This window comes from Homalodisca vitripennis, chromosome 2 (genome assembly GCF_021130785.1).
Source record: "Homalodisca vitripennis isolate AUS2020 chromosome 2, UT_GWSS_2.1, whole genome shotgun sequence".
Classification (NCBI taxonomy): Eukaryota; Metazoa; Arthropoda; class Insecta; order Hemiptera; family Cicadellidae; genus Homalodisca; species Homalodisca vitripennis.
In genome coordinates, this window is record NC_060208.1 from 144,127,281 (window position 1) to 144,146,344 (window position 19,064).

A 19,064-nucleotide genomic window follows, 5' to 3' on the forward strand; every position below is an offset into this window, starting at 1 on the left:
GAAGAAACTGTAAGTATATTTGAGCTGTTGAGTGCTCTTGAAAAATAAATGGTCCAGTCGAATGCTTTGGATAAGTCCAGGAACACACTTAAAGTGGGATTCCGGTTTTAAAACCCCTCTAAATCATATTGACCAAACTCACTACTGCTTCTACCATCGATTTACCCTTTTTAAAACCAAATTGGTGATTGGACAGCTGATTATTAAGAAAACCAAGCATTCTTGACAAAAAAAGCTTTTCTAAAATTTTGCTTAATATTGGCAAGATTGAGACAGGACTTAATGAATAACCAAAAATGTACAAGATATGGGTTTATGTACATTTCAATACATTTTTCACTATTTACCATTACAAATAGTAAGATTTCCTAACATGAAAAGGATAAATAACAACACAAACTTTCTCTGATATATTTTTATTCATAGGGCAGAGGAAGTCAGAATGAAATATTATTAACTGTACCACAATAGGAGTATCTCAGTCAGTTTAGTATTTCATAGAAAGACACACCATCTGTAACATTATTTTCATATTGTATTGCTTTTAACTCCATGTTATAAATATATGTGCATGGTTATTTTCAAGCAGATAAATTCACAAATACAAAATAGTTATATATTTAAGAACTGTATTCAAATGAAAAAATATAAGTTTAGTTTCTTATGATTAGGAAGGGATATATGGTAACTTATTTCAATGTGGAGTCCAGTTATTTTAAATCCATTATATTTTTTCATCAGAGTTGACAGAGTGTGAATCCTTAGCTGTATCGTACATGTCGTAGAGGTCAACTTCACCGAAAGTGGCTCTGAAAAGTTCTTTTCTCTTCTCTGGAAGTGACAGGGAGTTCCAGCGTTCCTGATAAGACTCTGATGGTGTTAAAAATGGTCCATCATGCTTCCAATTCCAGGGCCAGTGGTACCAACTGCTGTCCTGGGCCGTTTTGTTGTGCGGCTTGGAACACAAGGTCCACTGCAGACCTAATGCCTCACCGAGTAGCAGAGACACTGCAGTTAAGATCACCATTGTTAAAATAACCTGCAATAAATATGAACATCAATGTGTTTATCTCTTGCTTGATATACTCGTATATTTTTTAGTTACAGAACACATTTTTTTTTTACAGTATTCTTTATTTACAAATTCATGGAGAATTGTAACAGCTTCATTAAACTAAATAATTATTTTAGTCATTCAAATGTCTCATCCAAAAGGCTACATCCTGAAAGGTATCACATTTATGATGAGTTTATTTAGTTTGTTGAAATTAACAAACTTGTGTATTAATTTGTGTGTGCGTGTGTGTGTGAGTAAAGGTATTAATGTTTAGATTTAAATACCAAATTGTTACCTGCAGAATTTATGTGGATAATAACAATTATTTATTAGTAAATTAAATTTTGAAGTTTTCTTCCTAGCTATAATTAGGCGTAATTTTGCTAACCAATTATATAGTATCTTTTGAAATATACCTGCACTTCAACTCAGGCAATGCCGTATTAAAAAGTGTAATTACTTAGTGTAATGTAGTGTAAGTGTAATGTACTGTTTTGATTGTGTTGAATAACTTATTTCAATTATAAATACAGCTGAGTGTAGACATTTTTATATTTTTCAGTATTATGTTATTTAGAGCTGAATAATATTCAATGTTGTGAGAACATAGTAATTTTATTTTAGAGAAATGAATTTTATTGCATTCTACAATTACATTTAAAATTTACAAAATTGTTTAGCGTTACAAGATTTTTAACCCTTTACTTAGCATGTATTCATTTAGATGTATCACTTGTCTGTGTCTAGTCTCAGTGGTATGACACACTCACTATATAATGCCAAGAAAAGAGTTAAAACACAAATAAAGTTATATTGATTTATGAAAGAAAACGCTATTAATATCAAAATATTGCAAAATACTTTATAAATACTCATATTATAAAGTACCAAATGATAAATGTTACAAAGACATATATATTTCTCATATATTGTTGTAGAATCAATTTAATAAATATAATTTAAGTAAGAAGATTAGTTTGACTAGCTAAGTTGTTTTCATAACTTCCAGTTTGTTATCAGTACATTAAAGAGGCTTATATAATTACACAATTGCGTAAATGATTACATAACTTATTTATGGAAAAAGTTTAATTTATCCTCATAATTAAACAGATAAAGAATTTGATTTGCGTGCCAACATTTTGTAAATGTTGCAATTAATCTCTTGAGGGTATAAAGTAACTGCTGCTCAGAATGTATTTGGATAGTATTTCTAAGAGTAAATTGACTTCTCCTTGAAAAGGTCCATTGCAAATTTACAAATCAAATTGACCTCTAATGTTCAACAAACACAAGTATATTCATGTACATTAGATTAAAATTATAACTTCAAAATCTACTAACAAAAATAGAATATTAATAAGGATTCTAAATTATTTACTTACACATAATGTTATCCGAGCAGCTCTCTCTTTGGCAGAGCTTATCTCTGTGGTATCCAAGTTTTCTGGAAAAGAAAAGAATATGAGGCCCTTGATACAAAGTAGCCTTCATGTGATAATAAAAATTCTACTTTGTAGTGGTATGTTTCTTACTCTTTTATTTATGTTTTTCACAAGGACTGGTAGTACTGTATGCAACAAATTGGTACAACTCAATCAACTTGAAGCTGAGGTCAGATTTTGAGGATGTTTTGAGACTGGAGTGGATTGCTGTTGGGTGTTCTGCGTCATGTAACGATTGTGTTATCTGGTGACATTTGAGCTTAAACGTGTCCAGATCACACTTGAGTTATGAAGGAATGGAATTTTGCGTTAAAAACTGGATTCAGCACCCTGCCAATGTTTAAATCCACTTTCAAACTTTATATAAACCTTGGGTACTTCTTACACCTTTGGTTGTCATTGGTTATTAGTAAATAACACCTTCTAAAACAGTTGACCTCAGCTATAGTAACAAGACTACACCTCATTTATATCCTTTAAATTTCTTTCATCTGAAAATATATATGTTGGTATATTACTTTGATAAATTGGTTATTGCTATTTATCTTCCATCTTATATGTAGCAAACAAATGTCATGGGAATTTACCTAATGCTGGGTATAGGCTGGATAGGAAAGAGAGTGTTTTATTACATAAATATTGGGCAGAGGACATTTTTAAGAGTAACTCTGATGGTGCAATGGTTTCTAAGTATGTTGTAATATTTGTGCAGTGAAATGCAGTTGGTGAAAAATCACAACATATTTATTATTAATACTTTTTGTGGCTTTTTGTTTTGTTCTATCATTTATAATAAAGTTATCTACTAGTTTCTACCTACATTGTTAAATAGAACGTTGGAATGTGCTGCACTTTCGAAAATATTCAAACATTGGAAGACTATCGTTGCAATAAAACATTTGGATTTAATCATTTGATGCGAATGTTCAAACTTACCTTTTAATTTTGGTGTTAAGTCGAAGACATTTACAGTTTTTGAAGGAGGTGATAAACATCTTTGTCCTTGTAAAGTTCCAACCGTCATTAGTGTTATGGGATGTGAAGAACTGCTGAAGTTTGTTTTCAAGTTGGGTCAAGGAAGGTGGTTTTCTGAAAGAAAAAAGTGTAGCACATGCATTTTTGTTTTACATTGTTTTATGTCTATTTTGAAAGTAATTTCATAATAGATTGTTGATTGGAGGCAAAAGCATGGTTCCACATTAGCATTATAATCTAGTCTTAAAAAATATCGGAAGAAGATGTTCCTGATGTTTAATTTATTTTAATTAAGTTCTAAGGTTATGTTGCCACTGAATCCATTGTTAACCCATTCAGAATGAACTAAAGTATATATAAGTTGATGTATACATAGTATTTAAAGCTTTTCTCATTTTAATATTTGTTACTAACTAGTCTCTGCTATATAACGTGATATCTGAAGTCGGTATCACAACACGAGTGAGAAAAAATCTATTGGAGAGGAACCCGCTCAAATCTGACAGAATGGACCATCTTGCTTGTGGTCAGACAAGGGAGAGCTATTAATAACAAACCATGTTCTATTTACAGTGGCTGATCTAATTTATGTTATGGTAGATAAATGAGTATTAGAAGAGACAAGTAAACAATGTCAGAGGTGTTGGGAAGAATGGTGTAATATCTTACCTGTAAGTGGGGTGATCTGCATGAAACGAAGGAAATAGGCAAGTAAACAATAAGCTGGGGGGTGAGACAGCACAATGGAATGGCTACCCTGGCATCAATGGTTGCGGGGGTGGTGGGTGTTGGGTGTTGCTTGGCAACCTAAGGGAGGGGAGGCTTACATCACAGGTTTGAATGAACCCTACTTGTAAGGTTCAATTAAAGCAAGTGCTGCATATTGAAAACGCAAGTACTTCTATTTATAGGCGTGGAATTCAGCGGCCAAAACTTTTGTTGAAATATTTTTCGTTATTTGAGGAAAGGCTTTGTTAACATTATAATGAGTTGATTTATTTTAAATTCCTAATAAAAGTTATCTTTTCTCAAATTAAATCTCTATTTTTATGAGTACTAATACTAGTCTTTTAAAGAAGTTGAGCATAAAAATATTAACTTCATCAAGAAAGATATTATACTATAAAAGCGTTATCACAGTACTTTCTTTAAACAAAAAATATATCTGTATACACTCATATACCTGGTGGCTTCTTCAATTCACAAACAACGTGAAATATTGAAAATTAAGTATTGTATATAAAATAATTTAACCAAAGCATATCCCAGTTACTCAAATGATAAAATTGTGTGCTGTTAGATTACTTTGTTACTGAAATTTGTATGATATTTAAAACTAATTGAATAAAATGGTTTAATAATTAACAATTAAGTTATTAATTACTACAAATTAAAAATTATTAAAAAAATGTAAGAGCATTGGAAATTAAAACAAATACTTTGATGTAAATTAGGTATTTTTGGTTTTAGTGGGGTTATATTCTATAGCTTTCATTGATTTATTGTGTATTAGTAAAAATCTTCCACTAAATTTAATGTTTCCAAGAAACTTGATATTGAGGGCTGAAAACTGTTACCTTTTTGAAGCTGTAAAATGGCATCATATTATTCATATTATTACGGTTTACATTTAAACTTAAGGGTACTTGTAAAAGGTATTTAAAATTCAATGCTGTTGGTTAAAACCCTGGAACTAGCGATGTTTTAATGACTAATTTTTCCCCCGCCGTTTTATATGAACTTCTGCATATGTTAATGGGTATGATTATAGTATAAATGGTTTTGTAACTCTTAAGTGCTATTATTATAGTCATTAATCAATAATAAATGCCTCATATAGCGTAAAATAAAAATAAAGCAAGTGCTTTTTTTTTAGTTGTAAAGACAAAAATGCAAAACGTGTTTCGGGTCTGGTACACTTATATAAGAAAATCACTGATCTCACCAACTTCCACTTAAGCCTACCACCATTAATTTAAGGTGGGCCCTCCCACTGGCTTCACCAAAGACAGTAACTCTTATAAGTGTACACCAGACTGCAAAAAACCCATGAATCCAAGGCTAACTCCCTGATATCTGAGAGTAGCATCTTAGACTACACAGCCATCCTGAGTTGATGACATGAATGTGCAGATACAGTAGCTCATTTAGGATACCCGCTGTTGTTGTTCAAGTCAACTGAATTGAATGCCAGTTCTAGGGTTAAAACAACTTAAATTAATGTAATTAATTAATGTCAAATATTATTGACTTACATAAACTTTAACAAATTCTAATATTTTCTAATGTGTCTTCAATAATTACATCTAATTAAACATTAAAATTCAATCTAAAATTTGAAAAGAACCATAGAGATGGAGGTTGTGTCATTTTGTTAAGTATTTAATGGGATATACCATTTAAAATTCAATCAAAACCATTATAGTTTGTAAAGACGTTGATTTTAAAATAGAAAGAATGAGTGGCTGTCAGCTAAGGCCAAGGCAGTAAGGTGATTGTAGGGGGGAGGGGTTGAGGGCAAGTATCATAATTAATATTATTTAAATCTAAATTTTGAATAAAAATTACAATATTTTTACATACCACAATTTTCTGAAATATGAAACATCAGACTTGAAGTCTTATGAGCACCATTAGGAGTGATACAATAGGAGTACTTGGATGTCTATTGCTGTGCATGTGGAATCCTTAATGTGTATATAAGAAGGTAGATGGAAGATGACAATAGCACCAATCCCAGCAGTATCTACATGACGACATTAGACATTCAGTGTTATTGTTTTACAAACATTAAAGTAACGAGATAATGTACAAAGTTGAACATAAAAATGTTTGAAAAAGACTAATTTATAATAAACATAAGGATTTAACTTACTAACTTATATAACATAGAATCATATAACTTCATTAGAAGTTTAAAGATAAAAAAGTACCTTGAGATGATAATTTGCTGAATAGAATCTGTATCACAGATGCATATAATTTATATTGAACTTTCTATTAAAGGTATTGGGTTGTTAGATTTGCTAGATTCTTTTTGCTTTTATGAAAATACAAGTAAGTTTAAATGAAACCAAAGTAATTGTATTCATTAGTTCTCTATTGTAAGTTTGTAGTTTGTATTGCATTTATCTTATAGATATTAGTCTAGAGGTGAATGAAATGAAATGTGGGCTTGTAGGCTCAAATTTTAACTCAAAGCAATAATTTAATCTGTGTTGTGGCGTTGAACTGAGTTACATTTCAGCTAAAGGAAGCATTATGTAAAATATAAAATACAAGATTCAACACTTCTAGCTTCTTGAAGAAAGGTTTACTCCACTTTTTGCATTCAACCTGCATCTCAAACCTTCAATGACCAAATTTTATGTTTTTGGTACATTAAATTAATTGTTAGGTTAATGCATAATTAAATTCACAATTAAATTAAAAAGAAAATAAGCAATCTTAAAAAATCATTTTTGAACAATATTTTAAATTATAATCAGAAAATAAATATTTGCAGAGATCATAAAAATATGTTATTAATATCAAATTAAAGTTACATTACCAACCTTTGGAGACAGAGCTCCTAATTTTCAAAGAATTTAATTTGTTATGAAAATTATTACTCTGTTATAGCAAGATCAATTTTCATTCCTAAGTTGAATGTGTGAATTATCATTACATTGTCATTTGATTTTTGAAAATTGTTACCATATTGTACTTATACAAAATGTGTTGCACAGCACACTCAGGGAAAGATATTATTCTTAGAACACACATTTTGTTCTAAATCGTCCCAACATAAGTGCCATCATATGCTCAATGTACACATACACTTATTAAAAAAACTACACTTACAATATGAACTGAACAAACCACTGTTATATTAATGGCAGCCATTGTAAATATTTAAAAGAGAAATAGTTATGGTACTTGAAGATAAATAATCAACTTTGGTTTACTGAATTCACCAGTAGTCTACCCATAAACTCCAGTGGACTACCCCTATCTACCACTTATAGAAGGCATGTAATGGAAGACTAGGAACTCTACACAAGAAGATTTTGAGTTTCAAGTCCTCTCCTACTCCAACACACTTGTGCTATTGTGTCTCCAGCTTAGTGATTCCTTCACTGTGTTGAGAAAACTCAATGCTTCCAAAATTATTTTTTTACTTCTTACTAACAGTTTTTTTGGACAATTTTACTGAGGCCCTGCCACTAGTTTATCTGAAGGAACTGTGTCACAGTAGCAGGACATGACAGGACCCGGCCAAACATATTTTCTGGGACCCACCAAAGCTGAGTACGGCCCTGAATGCATTAGAGGATGGCATTATGAAAAAGCACACCTTTTTTACCCATTCCTGAGCATTGGTATGATATTGTTGCATTCAACATTCAATCAGTTCAAAGCAGTAATAATTTATCCTTTTTTCAAGTTACTAAATTATAAAAATTGACCCAAAACACTGCCTTCCTCACATTTTCAGTGTATAGAATGTGTCTCATCTTTTGGATAGTGGAGAAAATTCTCCATTATCTTGGATGCTATTTTGTTTCAGGAGTGCAGTGATGAATCTATCCAAGTTCGATCATTGCACAATGTAACAGTTTCATGCAGAATATATTATCAATCAGTTAATGTTTTTATGGAGTGTATCTTCTAATATTCACAAAATTATTAATGTGACTAAAAAAGTCGTAAACTTCCTTTGCTGCTTTCCAAAAAAAGAAAAAACTGAGTTAATCCTTAAAATAAAATGTTATCTACTTTTTTGTTGGTTCTATATAACTGCCAAAAAATGACTAACAAATTATTCTAAGATGGACTCTCATATTATATTAACTTAGGCAAAAGTCTAAATGACTATAATACCTATTTCTGTTTGACAAAGATACTTACTACACCAACCTCTTAACAAACAAAGTAAGTACAAACAGAAGATATTCAAACATTTACAACAAGTAATAATCTTGAGCTTCTGGGCTTGTGGTGGTAGTATATTGAGTTATTGTGGTATGAGTTGCATGTTGGTATAGCAACAATCTTTTATTAAGGCAATATCTAAACATTTTAAGTGAAGTTCACAGTTTTAATTTGTTTTTGGGAAGGTATCATATTAGTTTTTCCCAACTAATTTTTGTCTCTTACCACAAGAAACAGAGAAATTACACTTAGTCCTGAAAGGACCTTTGCACTGCTTCTGGAGTGACAGGATATTCTGGATGAGTTAAGGTCGGGGTAGGAGCTGCCTCCTGTCAAGATCCATGAGGAAGGATTTAGGGCATTAATCTCAGTTGTGTCTCCTTGGAAGAAGGGGAAGTCAGCTTTGAATCAGCCTCTCCAATCAAAGCAGGCAGGGAGCAACCCGCCCTTGCACCCTTATGTCTAGGCTAGCAACAGCCCTTAACACTTTGGGAACCCCAACAGTCATCTCTGGCAGTAGACTAGACCTATTGATCTACCCTTGCACCCCAGAATCCCGAAATTTGCGGTTAGTTGCCTGCTCCTGGACATACATTAGGTTGCCCAGATTTAAGTGACATAGATTTTTGCTGTACCCAGTGTAGATTCACCTAGAAGGTATAAATCAGCCAGACGTGAACCCTCCTGGGCAGGGCCATATTGAGCTTTGACGGGTCCCGGAAAATATATTCAGCCGAGCCCCGCCACCGCGATGTCCGTCAACACGGTCCCTTCAAATAGACTTGTGGCAAGGCTCCAGTAAAATTGCCTTAAAAAAACTGGTTTGAGTATAGGTCTTATAGGTCTGCTTCTGGGGGCCCTAATGTAATTACATAGAAGAAAATAGTGTTACTCACATCCTTAGCAGCAGCACACCAAATAAAATTAAAATAAAATGATAATCAGACAACTTTTATTGGTACTTGACATATAAAACAGTACAGAGTACAAATATACAGGTTCTTTGTTAGTGTCAGGTACTTAAAAATAATTAATATAAGAACACATTGTTATATTATACCCATTGTTATTGTTATTGTCAGTCCCAGTTGTCAGCAAGAAATTAAAAAAAATTAATAATAAGGGGTTTTCTTGAAATTAAAATAATGTTAACATTTTGTAATAGTTGTAATTTTTTTAGTTACATGTATGAAATATTTCTAGGAAAGTACAAAAATACTGTAGTCTTTTTATGAAAGGGTCTTAGCTGTGAGTATTTCGAATTATCACTAAATATAACAGTAGAGAAAGAATGGTGTTTATAACCTCAGTCAAACTAGGAGCTATTATTTTTGCATTTAATTTCAGGAACTTAATAGGAATTTCATCCCAATTATTTTTTTTACTTGGATAGATTTTTAATATGTTAACTACATCAATAAAATATTTATTTAAATATCTAACGTTAAAGGATCATCGACTGGACCTGTATTTTATAGTTCAGTTTCAATAATTAGGGTTTTGTTTTATTAAGTGGATGTTTTAGGGATACTGTGCATGGAGTTAACGCACATTTGGCTTGTTATAGTTCCTGACTTATGCATGGCACAACTCTGTAGTATGATTTGTTTATTTTAACCTAGATTGTGGTTACTTGGTATGTTATTTATCAACCTGAGCAAGAGATCTGATTGCTGATCCTGATACATAGTTTTACTAATTCCTTGTATCACTAAATAGAGCCAAATATCCAGAAAAATCCTGTTTCAATCATCAACTATTCTTTTGCCAACTTTATGTTGACAATTCTGACTTTTTTATTAATTAGAATTATTACAATTTGTACCTAACTCTTGTTTTATGATAGACCTTACAGAATTTTGTATCATACCTTAATTTCTGATTGTAAGATGGATTATTTATTTGTGTTCTGTTTTGCATTAAAGAGTTGTTTTTAAAGATTGGTTGGCATACTCCAAATACTGGGTATAGTGCCAAATTTGATAGCTACGTGGACTGCAAGTTTTTATCATCAGTCCGAAAAAATCCGAAAACTTGCAGTCCACGTAGCTCCTGAACCATTAGAGATATAGAAAAACTCTAAAATGCAAAAATGTCTTATTTTGTAGTGTAGAATATAAAAACAACATAAAATACAGGGTGTTCCATAAAATATTTTAAGGTTGGCCGCCATATTGGCAAAAATTATGAAAACTTCCAGTCCACGTAGCTCCTGAACCATTAGAGATATTGAAAAACTCTCAAAAGCAAAAATGTATTATTTTGTAGTGTAGAATATAAAAACAACATAAAATACAGGGTGTTCCATAAAATATTTTAAAGTTGGCCGCCATATTGGCAAAAATTATGAAAACTTCCAGTCCACGTAGCTCCTGAACCATTAGAGATATTGAAAAACTCTCAAAAGCAAAAATGTATTATTTTGTTGAGTAGAATTTAAAAACAACATAAAATACAGGGTGTTCCATAAGAAATTTTAAAGTTGACCGCCATATTGGAAAATGGCGTCCATCTTCAAAAAATTTGAAAGTGTATCCCTGAGTGAAACTTAAAATTGAGCAAGTTCCAAATTTAAAGTGTGGTGCTAAGTCGTGTAATTAAAAAGTTAGCTATTGGATCACTTTAAAAAAACTCACCCTGTATATACAGTATATATATATATATATATATATATATATATATATATATATATATATATATATATTTTATATATATATATATATATATATATATATATATATTTTACTATATATAGTATATTTTATATATATATATATATATATATATATACACACACACACACATATATATCATACTATATATAGTAAAAATTATTAATATTATATTAGTATAACTATGAAACCTAAAATGATGGTAACAACACAAACTTCAACCAATCAAATCCGTACATTGAAGTCAAGCACCGAAACATAAGGCCAGAATACTTCCTCATCCCAACCATTGCCTTCTATCCTGTTCTCTTTGTTTCAGATGACGCATTGTGATTACTACAGGAATTACTCACATTGATTTCTTTTTCAGTGTTTCATTTTTACTAATTGTGTGTAACGTGTTGTTTGTTCTCTTGGCTCCTGTGAAGAGATATCATATAGGTTTTTTTCTTCCAATCTGGACTTCAAGCTGTTTGTGTACTAGACAGGTATGATACACATTTTTTGAGTGATATTCTATTGCAACACTTTTAAGTGCATGTTTATGTATTAAGTTTTTTACACCTGAGGAAGAGAATAGATTTCAATGCTCAAAAGGTCACAATATACATTTTACTATTACAGTAGCTTAAATGAAATCTGCATTAAGTTATGGACATAAACAAACTAAGTAGGCCTTATACCTTTCTTTTACAATTGAGAATCATTGAGTCCTCAATACTTGTAAATAACTATTTCAAATGATTGACTAATATAACTGAGAAAATGAATTACAAAGTAACACCAATCACCAAAGAAAAACCATATAAAATATAATGAAGTTATCTGTATTTGCAAAACTGATTCTACTGCTGTAAATATAAGCAACCAACTACGAATCCAACACAGTATACAACTTATGATGTGTAATTTTACATATGTCATGAGAAATAGAATTAGTAATTAAAAAAAAATAAAAATCATTGCACAAAGCATATTTAAAGTTACAAGGTTTAATTTTAAATTGTATTGAATAATATCATTATTATACTTAGTATGCTTTCATAACATTGTGTGAGAATGAGACTATAAGAATAATAAAGTAAAAATGAAATGGTTTGTATAAGTGACTAGCAGTTACCCGCAGCTTCACATGCAATTTTCAAAATTTAAGGCCATGGCTTTCTTAGTGAAAGCATTAAATTTATGATTTAATGAGATGGAGCCCTAAAGCTTTTTTAAACATAAGTAGATATATGAGTATCAGGTACATATTATTTCACTATCCATAGTTGAGAGATTCAAAACGTAAATAACATTTCAACTGGTTATATTTAGGTTTTTTGTATAAATAAATATATTCATATAAGTCTCAAAAACCTAATTTGGTCCAAAAGTGTCAACTTTCAACTGCATAGATTAATTAATTTTCTATCTAAATCTATGGTATTTCAAGTACCATAGTTGAGTTTGACTTGTGCCCCGATCAATACAATATATATCAACTAAAACAAACTTTGATTAAAAAGTGTCTAGTTTTTGGCTCTTATTATTTACTTTCTGTCTAAGACTTTTCAACTTAACCATTATAATTATTTTCCAGAATTATTAAATATTCTAAGAAACTTTTCTAATGTTTCTTACATATTAAACCTTCCTTAGACTTCTATAAATATTTCAAAACCAAGATTAGCCAAATCAGTCCAGCCATTCTTGAATTATACTCGTAGTTATATATGTAATCTTGTGTAGTATTTTGTTTTAGAAGCTGTACTAGGGGCAATATTGTTTTTTAACTCTATAAGACCAATGTTACACCTCAAACTCTTTTGCAACTTTATTTTTTCGTCATATAATTATAGGAGATATCTCATTATTACGATGTAGTTCAAATGCATTCAAAAGTTTATCTGTTTAAAAAAGTATATTTATTTATTATTCAGAAAAAAACTTTTTACACTTAATCACAAGAATACTGAAAAAGTTTAAACATTACTAGAAAAATTAAAATGTGGTTGGATGAATACTAATATCTTTCAAATGAGATACCTCCGATTTTTGTACAATAAAAGTTTTTGAAGTTCAACATTGTTCTTAGGAGTAAAATTGAAGGTGGGAACTTTCAGTTGTGATCTTGATTCTATTTGATACATTACTTGAATTGAAATTATGTAACCAATTGCAGTCTTTCCTTTAAGAATGGTTAGAAATTTGATGTCAACACGATAACTGGCATTTCTCAGATCAGAAGATCTAGGTTCGTTATGTTTTTATGACTCATACTAAATATTGAACTGAATGAGCATAATATACACTAAATATTTGTTTATATTGCTGAAGAAAATCAATTTAAATATTTTTTAGTTTGAAAACATAACACATTTGAAATTTTAAGAAGGATGGTCAGCTTACTTGATTAGAAATTATTACCCATTACTGAAATATGAAGTTAGATTATCTCTGTGTAATATTCCTGACATGTGTACTAGTGGGTAGGATGATAGGTATGTAACCATATCTGATATTTGTTTATCTGTACAACATGATACTTTCTACAGCAACACACTCTATGCAATTGCTATGCACTATGTGTACTTGACTCTCAAATTAATGGAATCCAAGGTGTCCAATGGTGTATTTTTAAAGATCATGAGAATATATCCTTATCCAGTTAGATGAGACTGGATGAGGAGATGGGAATTCTTACAACAGTACATGAGGTGAGAGACAATTTGCATTATATGAGGACACAACTTAGTTTATTGTGAAATCAAAAGAAAACTGTACTCTTATAGATAAATTTGATTTTCAGCTGTACTGATTTTAGTGGGGGTGGATATGAAAAAAGTGGGAGAATAGTAAAGGGTTAAAAATATCATAATTACTTTCAAAGGTCATTACTTTTTTGTTGGATACACTTAAAATCAGAACTGAATACAGCCAATAGATAGACTGAAAGTTACCATTTTTGGAACTTGTTAGTCTTTCTATCATGTTGCCTTTAACTATTATTAACATGTTTATCGGTCCAGCAAACATGATAATACTTAAAAAATACTCCAGCAAACAAAATTAATAGGCCCAGCTAAAATTATGACATCCGGACAAATGTATCATTATGGTATTTTTAACTTTTTTGCTATTCCCTCATTTTGATTCTTACAAAAAATTAGTGCATAGTTCCTACTTGCATAGTTATGAGTAAGTTCAAACAGGGCAATTAAAGAATACCTAACATTTGTGCAAATGAAAGAAATTACCTTCAATTATATTTGGTTTGGATTTTGATAAACAGGGTCAAGTACTAGTAAAGTAACCTAAGGTGGAGTTTTAAGTAGAAACAGAGAGCACCTGCCTGTTTATTTTTATTTGTATAATGTCTGCCTGGAAATTGGCAGGTTTTTAAATTTGTATACCGGAGAACACTGCCATTGGTTACATAACTGGCTGTGGCATAGAAGTTGGAACATGTTAATTAACAATGTCCATATATTGTGCGTTGCTATGAGAGAACTTTAAAACCTTTATATGAATATGAGTGGTAGTTTTTTTATAGCAAATCTCTATAACTGTTCATCCTTAAATTATTACAATTTACAGAACATTATGATTTATTCTTAGATGGAGTCAGCCAGGTGTGTCAAACACTTTATAATAGACCCGGTTATTTTTTATGTTTTAATTTTGCATATATAATCGAATCTTTTGATACATTTAGAGTTTTTTATCCCTTCAGAGGAACAATATTAAAAATCAGTAAAAAATGTTGATGCAAGAATACGATTGATGGGATTTAATACAGTTATAATGAGGTGAGGATCGTAACATAAAAACATTATTTTGGATGTTTTAGACCTTACAAACTATAAAAGTTTTAAGTTTTGAAAGTATTAAAGGTTTTAACTTTTTTATATTATCTTTATAATTGTGTGGTTTAGTATTTAGTGTTTATAATGGAGAAATGAATCGATTGATAAAACAGAGACAATTATGTAATATCTGTAATACGTAAATATTTCTATGATTTTTTACGGAAAAGGATATACGGTTAAAATATATATAACTGTTAGGAAATTATACCTGTCACATGGTTTTTATCAATTAAAAAAAATGAAATAGCCACAATTTTTATCAGTGTTGCAGCATTGTCCAAATTAACCTTTGGCACATGTTCTTCAATCACAAAAAATACATTTTCGACCATTAGCTTTAAAAATAACTATGCAAGCTGGATATTTTGAAAAGGGTGGTATACAATAGTAATTATTAGGTTTCTTAGTGTAATAAAAAAACTCAATTCAAAAGTTGTTTAAATTGTTGAATCTATTCTTATTTTATTATCACTAAGCACTCTTAGATAGAGTTTCTTATTCTTCAAAAATTACTCAGTATGCGCTGATAGTTCACCAATGACTTACATCAGAGGAACTATGCTTTCTACAGCAATTAAACTATAAAAAATTAACATATTCTTAACGAATTTATTGTTTGTTCACACTGCTATACAACTTTAAGTTTAGTTGTACTTACAAAATTAAAATTGTGTTACTATATCACTTACAAGGAAGAGAGGCTGAAATGCTTTGATCTTGTCGATTACCAGAGAAGCAGTGCTTGAGAATGTCATCCTTCTAAGTAGAGTTCAAACTGCACTCTGAGTGGAGTGACCAATAGTTAATTAAACACAGCTGTGCTTGTAATTACTGGAGATGAAAACTTGTCAACTCTCTGGATACAATCCAGCAAACACTTGCTGACCTTCACTGCAACTGCACTGCAATATAGTGTAGTTCTACTTATTTTTGTTTGTATTTAAGAACTAAACTGGCATTAATAGACTAGTATATGTTCTAGAGTTGCATCATTATTCTTTTACGGATTAAGATGCTAGAAGTTAATCTGAATCTGAAGATGCTGAAGTTCCAAGCTTCAGAATGAAAAATATAACCACATTTCAAACAAAATTATATAAAACATTACATTTCTTAAAAAAACTAAAAAAATAATGGGTAGTAGCCTATTTATGGTGAAGAAAAGGCTTTTTATAAAATATCCTGAATTCAAAATTCATCAACCAGAAGTAGATGAAATGAGACATCTGACATAATTAAGTAAGAAGACGAAGAGAAATACTCAAACATTAAATACAGTCTTGCATAAATATACAATTTCTAAACATTCATTTGTCTTTTAATTTATTTGTCTTTTTAATTATAGTTAAGGTAAAACAACTTTAAAATCATCAAGAATAATTAAAGATCTGTCTAAGATTGGGTTTTTGCTATAGTTTTCAATAAAACATCCGAATTTCCAAGAAATTAGTGTATTGGCCACCCACCAAAATTTAACAGATTCTGAAGAACTTAGACTATATTACTTAGATATGATGTGTCAGTTCCCTCTGTGGATCAGAGTTTCTTATTCATTCTCAAGTTCACATCACTTGTTTATTATAGAGTCATTATTGTTTTAAAAGTACAGCCACCTCATTTTTTATATTTTTAAAAATCTCCTCTGCTGCCATGATAGGTCTTAGCGTAGACAGCAGTTGGCGTTTTCAGCTGTCAATTAGTCAACTTGGTTCTTGCATAATGATATATTGGTACGTATGTAAAATACATGACAAGTACTCTTAACTTAAACCTGTTTTTATCCTAAGGATTAGCAAAATTTGAAATCCAGTTTATAAAAACGTGTTACTATATTTTGCTTATTTCATTGTTATTGGTGGCTGCATATATTTTATATATTCTATAATGAAATATATTCTGAGTGTGTCCTTCCAATATGAGTTCAGTAAGTAGACTCTGTAGGCAATAATTATGAATTACAATTATTTACCTCTAATGGGTACAAGAATCAAAGGTTTATATCAAATAAAAGAAGGTATTCATCAAAAAGTTTATTGTTCAAAATAGTATTGTACTAAATCACATTTCTCACATTAATGCATCCTGGTTAGTCAGTGTAGATTGTCCCATGCTCCATATTCCCTTCTCTCGTAGCTCAAACCCATTACTAAATAATAATAATAATCAATGTTGTAACTGATTTTGTTTTGTAGTCAGTGGAGAGGGAAGAGGGAATTAGCACTAAAAGTAGGTAGTGCTTTCGGAAGATGTTATCTAAAGTTCGCTTTTTACTAAGCACATGCTACTCTTCAAAAATTGAGACCCTCTTTTATGTAAGAGAATGATTAAAATATGTCCTTATACTGTATAGTACAAACACAGTCATTATTGATTTATACAAAAATATGAAAATGCTGGTACATATTACGTTTTAATGATGTTGAATTTAAATTAAATCCACTCATAAATAAATTTATGTATGAATACACTAGTTGTACATTTTAAATTTGTGTTGTATTAAAATAATTTATTTATCTTCTGTTTCAGATAAAAGCCCAAAATTTAATTATTATGCACTTTATTACAAAGTTGTGAATGCAGTACTTCTGTTTGTTGACTTCATTTCATGGTTTGTCCTTATAAGATTTGGTCCTCTGGAAGAGTGGCATTAATAATTATATTATTTGATGGTTTCTGAAAAAAATCAGTAAATTAGTGTTACATAATACGAATTATATCTAACAACTTTAGTTAATCTTGCAATATTATAATATTGAATTTTTCATATACTTTTTAAATATTACATTTTTTGCAACATCCCATTTAGTAGTCCTAGACTGAACAGACAGCTTGGTTTGATTTTAAGTATTAATTGTAATATTTGATTTGTTTGTAAGTTTCAACCTTGATTATTAATCCTTCTGAGGGATTTATAATCAAGGGTTTCAATCGCTAAATAATGAAAATTTAATCAACGAATTACAGACATTCACACAAAAACTGTGCATGGATATAACATTCTAAATATACCAAACATTAGTTCTAAACATTCTAAGCATTAACATTTTTTTAAAGTTGTGTAGGTTTCTGGACATTATAAAAACAGTTTGCTATAACATTTTTTAAATGCTGTATCAAATATCAAATTGTGAAGGTATCATATAAAGATTTGAAGCACTGTTAGACAGCACAATGTTTATACCAACAACATTATTCTGATACTGAACACTTAATATTGTACTTATTAAAGAAACATTTGATTAGAAAATAAATGGACTAAACATAAATCATCCCAGGTAGTTGGAAGAAAGCAGAGTTCGAAGTTACCCTCAATAAATGCTCTAGTTTCACTTATTGCATAGGCATTTTCGTAAATAGGATCCAAAGGTAAGAGAATTCCAAATCCAAATAATATTCCATCCTAGTCATCTATTCTCTTTCTTGTGGCCATTTTATGGTGTTGTCTGTCACCTTGATTCTTTTCCCTGTACTGTAATGAATTGTTCACTTAATAAAAATCATACAATGATTTGAAGTCTATGACAATGGGATGTGAATAAGACAGAAGAAGGTAAACACATCTCGAAAGATGAAATCATCCCCTGGTGATAGAAGACCCATCAATGAAGAAGAGAGAGAGGTCTAGGAGGGTTAAAGTACTTTTAAGTGGCCACAATTTTCCATTCACCAATTTCTCTTAATAAGGACTTAAAAATATTCAACCTTACAAACGAAATGATGCCTCTAATGAAGCATTAAATATGTCCATCAGGAATCAGTTTGTAATCTTCATTTCTAATCCCAACCCTTTAACAAAAACAGTTATGGATTTTGATGGAAGAGGATCTTGTACTTCCATAGCCTAAGACATTTGATTTTTACTGTAAAATTCTTCATATGAGCAGAGTAAAGACAATTACAGTAATATGCTTATTCAGTAGTTAATTGTACATAATAATTCTTGTAGTTATAACAGTCAATCAGTATCTAAACAGGTTTTCCTGTTTGTGGTTATAGGCTAGCTAATTTTCAATACTATGTATGTTTTTAGCTTTAATTAACACACTCCCCAATACATCTTACATTAATACATTACTATAACAAATCCTATTATCAGCTTCTCTATGTAGTCAAAGTGTTAACACTATACCTATAAATAAAAGCTACGGTA

The 19,064-nt window shown here is 30.4% G+C and overlaps 1 protein-coding gene across 2 annotated transcripts; it reads right to left on the minus strand.

Annotated features, from left to right (window-relative positions):
• Positions 1 to 400: 400 nt before the first annotated feature.
• LOC124354837 lies at positions 401 to 15,745 on the minus strand. 2 transcript variants are annotated; one of them, XM_046805589.1, is made up of 5 exons: positions 15,604 to 15,745; positions 6,061 to 6,223; positions 3,439 to 3,591; positions 2,443 to 2,504; positions 401 to 1,039 (listed from the first exon to the last, which is right to left on the minus strand). In XM_046805589.1, exons 3-5 carry the CDS (start codon positions 3,524 to 3,526, stop codon positions 725 to 727), a joined length of 465 nt encoding a protein of 154 aa, XP_046661545.1. In that variant the 5' UTR covers positions 3,527 to 3,591; positions 6,061 to 6,223; positions 15,604 to 15,745; the 3' UTR covers positions 401 to 724. The 2 variants fall into 2 exon arrangements, with proteins under 2 accessions (XP_046661545.1, XP_046661544.1); XM_046805588.1 differs by lacking the exons at positions 6,061 to 6,223; positions 15,604 to 15,745 and adding an exon at positions 4,147 to 4,287.
• Between the last annotated feature and the right edge of the window lie 3,319 nt (positions 15,746 to 19,064).

Coding starts and splice junctions, on each gene's coding strand:
- LOC124354837 (XM_046805589.1), bottom strand. CDS start 3,526: ATGACGGTTGGAACTTTACAAGGACAAAGATGTTTATCACCTCCTTCA. Junction 2,505..3,438: donor CTTAACACCAAAATTAAAAG/GTAAGTTTGAAC, acceptor TTTCTTTTCCAG/AAAACTTGGATACCACAGAG. Junction 1,040..2,442: donor CTGCTCGGATAACATTATGT/GTAAGTAAATAA, acceptor TATTTATTGCAG/GTTATTTTAACAATGGTGAT.